The sequence below is a fragment of the Leptopilina heterotoma genome, unplaced genomic scaffold, assembly GCF_015476425.1.
Source record: "Leptopilina heterotoma isolate Lh14 unplaced genomic scaffold, ASM1547642v1 Lhet_114, whole genome shotgun sequence".
In the NCBI taxonomy this organism is placed as follows: Eukaryota; Metazoa; Arthropoda; class Insecta; order Hymenoptera; family Figitidae; genus Leptopilina; species Leptopilina heterotoma.
The window spans coordinates 5,221,112-5,232,257 of record NW_025110833.1 but is presented as its reverse complement, the minus strand read 5'-3'; the positions used below and the strand labels follow the sequence as shown (position 1 = coordinate 5,232,257).

At 21.8% G+C, this 11,146-nt stretch overlaps 2 protein-coding genes across 3 annotated transcripts in view; one reads left to right on the top strand and one right to left on the bottom strand.

Annotated features, from left to right (window-relative positions):
- Nucleotides 1–11,146, top strand: part of LOC122508757 — a 166,151-nt gene that overhangs the window by 59,473 nt on the left and 95,532 nt on the right. For both annotated transcript variants that reach the window (XR_006302265.1, XM_043622279.1), the window contains exon 2: nt 6,113–6,149. Coding sequence is in view for 1 of the 2 variants with exons in the window: in XM_043622279.1 (XP_043478214.1) it covers nt 6,113–6,149 (37 nt within the window). In the remaining variant the exon portion in view is untranslated. The remainder of the gene's footprint in view (nt 1–6,112; nt 6,150–11,146) is intronic.
- Nucleotides 7,713–11,146, bottom strand: part of LOC122508699 (UNC93-like protein) — an 85,582-nt gene continuing 82,148 nt past the window's right edge. Inside the window, exon 6 of the mRNA XM_043622205.1 lies at nt 7,713–8,077. Within this exon, the coding sequence (XP_043478140.1) occupies nt 7,758–8,077 (320 nt within the window). The 3' untranslated portion in view covers nt 7,713–7,757. The remainder of the gene's footprint in view (nt 8,078–11,146) is intronic.

Sequence of the window (11,146 nt, the reverse complement as noted above, 5' to 3'; positions counted from 1 at the left end):
TATTAATTTAAATAATTTAATATTATTTATAAAAAAAATTATTTATTAAAAATTTTTCTTTTTGGACAATTTTTTGAATTTTACATTATTTTATAATAATGAATTTTTAATTTCAATAAATAATTTCTATAATTAATTATTTTTCGACACTTTATGGGTTTAGAATTTATTTTATGAATTTGAAAATTAAATTTCTTCTAAATTCATTGCTCAAATTTATTATTAATTTTAAGGAAAATAATTACAATTTTTTTAAAGAAATTGAAACCAAAGGAGCAGAATTTCGTGAAAGTTAATTAATTAGTTTTTAATTTAATTTTAATGAAAGTTTTTTATTTATTTTCAATTTTTATTACAATATTTCGTTTAATTTTTGTCTTAATTGAATTTTAATAAAAATTTAGTCTCTATTTTTAATTTTAATGAAAAATTTTAACTCCATTTTAATAATAATTTTCAATTTATTTGCAATTTTAATTAAAATTTTTAATTTATTTTAAATTTTAATAAAAAGTTTCAATTTAAATGAATATTTTCAATTCATTTCTAATTTTAATGAAAATCTTTAATTTATTCTTATTTGTAGTCAAATATTTCAATTAAAGACTGAAAATTTTTAATTCAAATGAACCTTTTCAAATTTATTTTTAATTATAATAAAAATTAAAAATCTTTAATTTATTCTCATTTTCAATTAAATATTTTAATTAAATTTTATTGAAAACTATCAATTTATTTGTAGTTTTAATTAAAACTTTTAATTTATTTTCATTTTAATGAAAAGTTTCAAATCAAATGAACATTTTCAATTTATTTTTAATTTTTATTCAAGTTTAATGAAAATGTTCAATTATATAAACAAATAAATAAAATTTAAATTAATTCAATTTCAATGGAATTTTTCAGTTTATTTTTAATTTGAATGAAAACTTTGAATTAAAATTAAATGAAGATTGTCAATGACATTTTAATTAAATATTTTTTTATTACATTTTAATTTCAATGAAAAATTTTGAAAGCAGTTTTAATGAAAATTTTCAATTAAATTTAAATTAAAACTTTTAACTTCTTTTTATTTTTAATAAAAAAATGTAATTCAATTTAAATGAAAATTATTAATTTATTGTTATGAAAGAAAAATATTTATTAGAAAAAGCAATAAAAATGTAATTTTCATCATAATTGAAATTTAAATTAAATATTTGATTATCAAATGTCAGACAATAATCAAAATTATACAAAATTATAAATATGAAAATTTTTTTATAACAATTTTAAAAAGCATAATTAGAAAATTTGTAAATTGAATGAAAAGTACTTGAAAAATTGAAAATCATATAAATAATTGAAAATAAATTATAATGATTCAAAAATTTTTCAATAATATTGATTTTTTTTCATAATAATAATTTTGAAAGAAAAATTCCGAAATCGTGAATCGAAAAATAAAAAAAAATCAAAGAAGTATGAATTAGAAAATTTCTAAATTAAATAAAAAATACTTGAATAATTCAAAATCTTATAAATAATTGTAAATAATTCAAAAATTGTTGAAAATAAATTTCATATATTGATAATAAACGGGAAAAATTCACATTTTAATTAATAATACTGAATTTCTTTCATAATAACTATTTCGAAAAAAATTTCCAAAATCCTGAATCGAAAAGTAAAATAAAAAAAATAACTGTGAATTGGGAAGTGAAATAAAAGAAAAAAAGTGTAATTTAAATTTTTTCGTTTAATAAAATATAATGTTCGATTATCGCTATTTATTAACATAATGTATGTCGAATAATTCAAATAATAATAATAATAATAATTGTACAATAAACAATCTCTTACAAACATAATACAATAATAACTCGACGATGTGTATATTTATATTTATAATGGTAAATAACTACATAATAATAGTAATAATCATCCAATAATAATAACAATTATTGATCTCATTTGTGATCGTCGTCATAATTTATCATATAACAATCTTAATCACTGTAAATAATATAATTAATAATTAATAATATTAATAATAAAAAAAAAACCACTAAGTGCTTAAATTTATACTGTACAAATTGGTGATAGAAGGAGAGGAGGGGGGAGAGGCCAGATCACACCGAAAATTGCCATGACATTTGTGCGCAATTTTCTAGAGAGAATTAATTAACGACTTATTTCAACAATTAAAAAAATATAATATTCCAAATTCCTTAGTTCAACTAAGGATATTGCGACGAACAGATGACACCAAAATTCGCGAAAATAAAAATATATTTATATATTTTGTATATAATTCCAAAAAAACACACGGTCTTAATAATCTAGTGCGACAAGATTTCTTAATTATTACTTATTATCTTAATTAAAATTTCGAGAAAATCTCTCCGATTCTCTTCACTATTTACAAATTGTTATACTTTTTTTGGAATTATTAAAAAAAATACAAATTTTTGTATTTTCTAATTTTTTTTTAATTTGACGAATTGAACTTTTTTGAGGGGAAATTATAAAAGTTGAAAATTACAAATTAGAAATTTAAATTATAATTTACAAAAGTGTCCAATGAATTAAATTCTATTTTCCAATAATTAAATTATATTCTTCGATAATTAAATTAAAATTTTTAAATTTCTTAATTAAATGTTCAAATTCTCTTAATTAATTAAATTATTTTTCAATCATATAATTAAATTGTATTTGTCAATAAAGCAATATTGAAGTTTAATTGTCAAAGATTCAGTAAATAATATTAAATAAATTTAATTTTTTCTAAAATGTAATAAATTAAATCTATCGAATTCTGATTTTTTTACGTCTTACAACTATAAACAATTTATAAAATAATTTACAAGAGTAAATTCTTTACTAAAACAATTTCTAAGAGTATATTTATTTTTCCTGAGTATTTTGTCCGCTATTGTAAAATAAATAATTTTCAATTTTGTATTTTTTCTTTTTTCCTTTTAATATATAATAATATTTCTTTTTAATATAATTTTATACATTTATATAATAATGCATATAAATTAGAAATCGATTTTCTCTTTTTTTTTTTGATACCAAAAAAAATTTTTTTTGTGAAGAAATCGGAGAAACTTTCTGAAATCTTTTCTTTCAGTGTATTTATATATGTACAGATTATTAATAAGAGCACTTGACAAAACGTACGTTGATATTTTTTATATTTATATTTATATATGTATAATTATATAAAATTTGTCACACACGTGTACGTATTAAACTGGAGAAAAAAAGCTCTGGAGTTTCTGGAGAAAAAAAAATTTATTTTAAATCCAGATATATATTATAATAATAATCAACAAACCCTCCTTTTAATGCTTATCTATAAACTATAATTGATCATTTTTTCTAAAAACTTAAACTAGCTAACTATAAAATTATTTAGAGAGAAAATAATAAAGAGAAGTCTTCGTCCCATTATCGTTGTTTTACAATAAAATAAAATAATTATTTATTAATCGTGTTTTTTTCAAAAAAAAAAAAAATTCATGTCGCAAAAAAACTAAAATCTATTCACTAGAAAATGAAACTTATTTAAATGGGCCGTATAAATGTAAGGAACAATATTTCTCAAAATTTTGCGAAAATTAATTAACTAATTAATTAGTTTGATTATTAGTAATTAACTATTAATAATTTCTCCAACTAATTTAATTATTAATAATTAATTACTAATAATTCTTTTTACCCACTTTAATTATTAATAATTATTTACGAATAATTCTCCCAACTATCTCAATTATTAATAAGTAGCTATTAATAATTGTAATTATTAATTGTCATTATTATAATTATTAATAATTATTAATAATTATTAATAATTATTAATAATTATTAATAATTAATTACTAAAAATTCTCTCAAATATTTAATTTATTAATAGTTTATTACTAATAATTCTCTCAACTATTTTAGTTAGTAATAATTAATTACTAACAATTATTTCCAATCACTTTAATTATTAATAATTAATTATTAATAATTCTCTCAACTTTTTTAATTATTAATAATTAATTACTAACAATCGTTTTCAATCACTTTAATTATTAATAATTAGTTACTAATAATTCTGTCAACTTTTCTAATTATTAATAATTAATAATTAATTGTAAATTAATTATTAATTAATAATAATAATAATAATTGTTAATTAATTAATTGTTTTCAACTATATTTTAATTATTGATAATCAACTATTAATAATTGTAATAAAAGTTCGAAAAATTAGTGAATAATTATTATTAATAATTATTGATTAGAGCGATGTTGAAAACAAAAATTAATTACTAATTATAATTTAATTAGTAATTAAGAGGAATGTTTAGTTTCCTTTTTTTGCAATGCGTTGCAATTTTTTCACTATATTTGTGATCGTATTTCAAACATTTAGTTATAATGGAGAAAATACTGAAAATTGTTTTGTCGAATTTTTATTTTTCTCACTACCGAAAATCTTGGCTCTTTGACAATTTCGTAAATTTATTGGGCAAAATTTTTTTTTTTTTTTGAAAATTATTTTGAAATATTTTCAAATCAAAAATAATTTTGAATTTCAAATTTGTAAATTATATTCTCAAAAATTTGGTTCAGTATAAATTTCGTTATCATTTGAATTCTGATTTTCTTTCTCTGTTTTTTTTTCCTTTTTTCTTTTCGTTTTTTCTTTTCTATCTTTCTCTTTTCTTTTTTTTTAATGACAATCTTGAGCTATTATAATCTTTTGTTCGTTAAAATTCCAAGTGGAAGTTGCGATTATCTCCATAAAATTCTGCATGAGTAAGTAAGTACATTTAAAAGAGAGGATGAAATATATTTTCGAGTTTTCTTGAAGCTTTATCGTTTCGAGTTTTAACATTGCCAAAGGGCTAATTTATTATTATCATGCAAAAGAAACTTTCTGCAGAGTTTTAGTCGCATTGTTCGCGTTTCAGCCATAGAAAGGATATTGCATTAAATACAATATTCTCATCTCACCCTCGTGAGAAACTAATTCTCGCAAATTATTATCTGATTCCTTTTCATTCTTTTTTCCTACTATTTTTATTTTTTCACGAATCTCTTTTTTATTTAATTCCCTTTGATTCTCGCGAGGGAGAGAAAGAAATTTTATCTACTCTGCTGAGAGTAAGGGGTTTTACTTGCGAAAAATAGAAAAGTGATGCCATTGTTGTCGATAAAAAGCGAAAAAATTGAAAAATGTTCATTTTTTCTTCACTTGTGGGAAAATGTATTTTTACTTGAGAAATAAATTTTATGAAAATTATTTTTACGGAAATTCTTTTTACATAAGAATTTTATTTGTGAAAATTATTTTTAGCTGAAAAATAATTGTTCGGAAAATTTATTTCACTTGGAAAATAATTGTTAGGAAAATTTATTTCATTTGGAAAATAATTGTTAGTAAAATTGATTTCACTTGGAAAATTACAACGAGAAATTAAGTTTATTAGGAAAATAATTTTTCCTTAAAAATAGTTTTCAGAAAATTATTTTTGGAAAATTATTTTTCCTTAAAAAATAGTTTTCAGAAAATTATTTTTGGAAAATTATTTTTTTATAGAAAATGCGCTTTTTAGTTTCAATTAAATTATTTTCTTATAAAAAATTAGTTTTACTTAAAATCAAAAAATTCTTTTTACTCAGAAAATTTTTTTATAAAAAACTCTTTTCATTTAAAAAATTTTCTTTCAAAAAATTATCTTTCTACTTAGATAATTTTTTTTTATAGAAAATTCGTTTTGCTTGAACAAATTTTTATTTATAGAAAATTCCCTTTGCTGGGAAAATTATTTTCTTCCAGAAAATTTTTCTTTTACTTGAAAAAATATTCTTTAACAGAAAATTAATTATTTATAAAAAATTCATTTTACTTGGAAAATTTTTTTTTTTATAGAAAATCCTTTTTGCGAAAATCAAAAATAATTTTCTAGAATAATATTGAAAGAATTTCAATACTAATGCAAATTAGTTGAATAATTAATGTTACTGTAATAATAATTTGATACCAATCGGTAATCAACTTAAATAATAAATTCTAAAATTCTCTTTAAAAAATCAACTTTTTATAAATATTTTTTCTTTTTTACAGAAATTCCGGAGAATTCGCAAAATTTCAACACAGAATGGTAAGTAAAATATTTCCATTCTAATAGAAATGATTTATTTAAATTATTATTTATCGTTTTCAATTTATTGGAAAAATATTTTTTTATTTTATTTAAAAATTCCTTTTTTTTCAGTATTTTTCGAAAAATTATTTACAATCTTTCGTTGTTTTCAAATTCGAAAAATTTTGTTAGTTTTGCTATAAAAATTTGTGAAAAAATCTGTAGGGAAAATTTTTTTTTCATAAAAAAATTCTCTTTATTTTGTCACGCAATTTTTAATTTTCGTTTTTTATGTTTAAAAAGTAATTTTTCGTTCAAAGAATAAAATATACAATTTTTCCTTCTTTAGTGGAGGAAATTTATTAATGTAATTTGATTTTTTTCTTCCAAATTTTTGGCCTAATAAACAAATTCGACCAATTCAGGTTTATTACAATTTTTTATTTATTTATTTATTTAACAGTAAATTAATTTGAAATGAAAATTATTTTCATTCGAATAAATAAATAAAAAACTGTAACAAACATAAATAATAATTACTGCAATTTTTTATTGATTTATTTTGATTTTCAGTCGAGTAAATAAATAAACCAAAAAGAATTATAACAAACGTAAATAATAAATTAAGACAATTTTTTTTGTATTTATTTATTCGACTGAAAATAATTTTCCAATGAAATTAATTTACAGAAAATAATTTCCCATCAAAAATTAATTTACGAAAAATAATTTCCCATTTAAAATTAATTTCTATTTGGCATTTTTTTTTCTTAACGAAATTTATCGAAATATAATTTGCAAAAATTTCCTCGATTTCATTTTGTTCTTTTATTTCATCGTAAAAGCAAGTTCGCTCAAGTTGGGGGATTTATCGTCAAAGTCTTGGCCAGATTTTGGGTAGGAAGTTTTTTTAATTTAAAATAATTCTTTTAAACGGAGCAATTTCGCTGCTCGATAAAATTAACTAAGTACACCTAGAGTCTAATACTTTTTTTCAAACCCTGACGCGCTTTGCATTTTGTGTTCCTCTCGATTTATTGGAATTTTTATTCCCAAAAGAGTAAAATTTTCGAAATTGGCTCCCAGCCAATAGTATAATAGTAGTCCTTTGGATAGTCCGATTTATTCTTTTTTTTTTTTATTGAAACGAGGTATTTAACGTCGAATACGAATTTTTTCAAAAAAAAAATTTCTTCTTCGAACAAATTTTCCCTTGCTTGGCAATTTTTTTTTTTTTTTTTGAGAAAAAAAAAGTAAATCCAAGAGGATACGAAGACTTTACGAGTCTTTTTTTTTCATTCCGCGCCCAGAATTCTGTTTCTTCTATTTATGTACAAAAGAGGTTTTCAAACTCTCTTTTTTCAAATTATTTTCTTATAAAGATCTTTCCTTCCATAAAGCAAATCAAAAATTTTTAATTAAATTTTCGATGGAAAAATTTTTTTTTTCTATTTGGGATTCGTTATTCTGTAAAAAAAATAGTTTGGCTAAGTTGTGGTTATTTTTCTTCTTCTGCCTCTTCTTTTTTTTGTGCCAGTGACTCGAGATCGATTCAGGAGGAATTTGTGCTAGACGAAAGAGATTATGTTGCTTGGTTTTTCTTGATTTTTTTTTCTTTGCTGTTATTCAGAGATGAGTGATGATGATGTCGTCGTCAATATCGTCCTTTTCATCATCGGTTTCTTCGGGTTGATTGGCGTCCGCTTGTGCTGCTTTTGGATCCTCAGCAATGGCCTTGAGCCTTTTTTGTTTGCGCCAGTGTAAAATTTCAACGACCAAATAGCCCGCTGTACCAATAATGAGAACGAACATTAAGGCATAGAGTTTCATTCTTGCACAAAGATGTGTACTGTAGGCGTAGGCAACGACAAAACCTGCACTCTCCCATAGTCGATAATTCGAAAATGCCGCCTCTTTATTGCGCCTGAAGAGCGTTCCATAGAGTCCTGGAAAAATAAATTTTTAATTATTAAAAATATTAATCTACTTTTTGTTTCTTTTTTCCGATTTTTTTTCTCATAGAAAAACAAAATTTCTACCATTTTACAACTAAGAGAATTTTTTTCCCGAAATTAATTGAGATTTCTCGTTAGATTTTTTATTGTATTTAATTTTTCTCGAAGGATTCAGTGGCTTTGTTAAAATTTCAGTGGGAATTCATTTCTCTGAGGACTAATCTAAGTGCCCTTGGTGTTTTCCCTCGAATTTTTCCGAAATTTTCAGATAGATTCCTGCAATACCTGCAGACTTGTAATTTTTCCCGCTTTTTTTCTCGAAAACTGTTAATTTAATTATTTTCATTTTTGTCCCTTTCACTTCTTTGGGTTCCAAACTAAGTGCCTCTACTATTTTTCCCCCCGAATTTTAGATTTTTCCAATTATTTCCGCATTTCGGATTTTCTTAGTAGAACAACTGTCGGTAAAATAGGGATTAAGTTAGCACCTTGGTTTTTTTGGAAAGAATAAAGCATTGGAAAAATTTAGCTTCAATAATATAAATACGATATTAAATAGACAAAAATAAACTAGTTTCAAAAATTTAATTAAAAAAAAACAACAAAGGAAAGTAAGCAAATAGTTATTATTTTAACTTAAGAATATTTAACATTTTGCGTCAATTTTTCTCAAAATTCCTTGAAAACAATTTTACGATAATTATTTGTAAGTTAGAAAAATTTTTTTTGAGGTCAATTGAAAATACCTTGATTTAGATTTGAAAAAAATGACGTTATTTTTTTTTTAACGAAATCAATTAACAATTTGCTTCCTTGTAATTAATATGGAAAAAACATTGAATTTTTAACAAAAGAAAAAAGTTTAGATTATAAAAAATGGTTTATAACAAACAAATAAAAGTAAAAATTAATAATTTTAATCAAAGGACGTTAAAGGTTATTAATATTTTAATAATAAAAATATAATTTAATGAAAACATAATATTATTATTAAAAATAAAAAATTATTTACAGCATTTATTTGTTTACTTATTATTATTCATCTGAGTAATAATTAAAAATCTACGAAAAAAAATCAAAAACACAGATTATGTTCCGATAGAAAGGAAAAGAAGTGAAATTTTTTCCCCCCAATTAAAAATTAGCGAGGCATCCAATTAGAGCGTAAAAGAACAAAATTTCAAAGATTAAAGTAATTGCCGCGTGTTTTTTTTTATCTTTTTTTTTCATACAACTATACGACAAGGATGAAAATTAGAGGGAGGGGTGGAAGAGGGGGGAAATAAAATAAAACTTGTAACGAACAAACAAGTATCCTTGACCAGTCTCTTAACAGAAAAGTAGGTATATAATTGCTATGGTGATTACGACAACCAGTCATAGGAGTATATAAAAGTTGTGTTGTGGAAGAGAATTCAAAAAACGTGTGCATTATAATGCCGCAAAGGAATGAGATAAAAAATGTGCGCAGGTCTATGGACAATAATACGAAATTTTTTTTTTTTTTTTTTTTTTTTTTTTTTTCTGTGATGGAAGAGGAAATGAGGTATAAATGGTGGGGAGGAAGTGAGAGGATGTAAAGATAAAAATCTACAATATGTATAATAAAACAGTAGCAAAACAACAATAACGTTCATCTTTATAGACAAATGGATATTTCATTTGTCTCGAGTCTTTTAAAATTTGTATAATACGTATTTATCGTCCTTGCAAAATATTTCTGCCTCGGAAAATTATTTTTCCGCATTAAAAAATAAAGTATCAGATGAGAAAAAAATAGTAATAATTTTTTTTCTTCTAAATTCGTAGGGAAATTTACTTTACCGACAGTTGTGTATTTTTTTCCAGTCATTTTTTTCGAAAACTATTAATAGTAATCTCAAAATTTTGGTAGCATTTGATTCTCTTCGGTGTAAATTAAGAGCCTCTACTATTCATTTTTCGAAAATTGACAAAAAAAATTATAGATTTCTATGAGAAATTATCGACTATATTTTTATTTTGTTTCTATTCTAATGTATTTTTAATTTTTAATCACAGGTATCATTAAAAATATCTGTAATTGAGAATAACTTTAATTAATCTTTCGGAAAAATTGTTCCAAAAATAGAAAAATTGTTAAAAAAAATTATTGTCAAAAAAAATTATTGTCAACAATTATTTATCGAAAAATGTTTATAAGAAACGATTTTTAGTTTACAATTATTAGTCAGTAAAAAGTAAAGATTATGTTTCATTTATACTGAAAGAATATATTTTTTCCTTCATTATTTTTTGTAATATCTCAGCAGGGATTATCGAATCCAGATAATAAATATATCCAGTTAACTATATGTGTGCATATGTATATAAATGTAAGAACACTGCGAGCCATGCCAGGACTAATTACAAGGAGAAACCGGCTACAAATGGAGATGTCTGCTTTTGCCATGTACGAATACAGTTATCTCTAGACTTGGCGTGAACAGGATGACATTTTTAAAGAAAAAAAAAAAAAAAAAAAAAAATTTCCTGAATGACGTTCAATATAATATTAATGAAACCTACTTACACTTCTCAAAATAATAATAAAATTTTTCTAATAATAATTTTACCCGCTTTTACGAACAAAAAAAAAATTCGAAGGTCCTTTTCAATACACTCGTAAAGAAAATATTATTAGAAATAAAATTTTTACTTCTCAATTCAAGATAAGGGCGAAGGGGGAAAATGTGTAATAAATTAATAATTGTAGTAAGACAATGAGAAATAATTTTTTTTTCTTTTAAATGAAAAACTAATAAATATTAACAAGTTGAGGAAAAAAAATTCAATGGTCAAATATAAATGACAATATTATTTCTACAAAACTGTAATAAAAATTTTAATACAAATTGAGTTTTGAAAAAATAAAGCGTGTAATAATAAATATAATGTAGGTACGAAAATGTGGAAGAAATAAAGTTGACAATAAAAGGTGCAAAAAAAAAAATAAAATGTCAAGAAATAACGGAAACTGAATAATAATAATGGTGATGATAGTAATAATAATAAAAATAATTTTTTTCCCTACTGTTTATG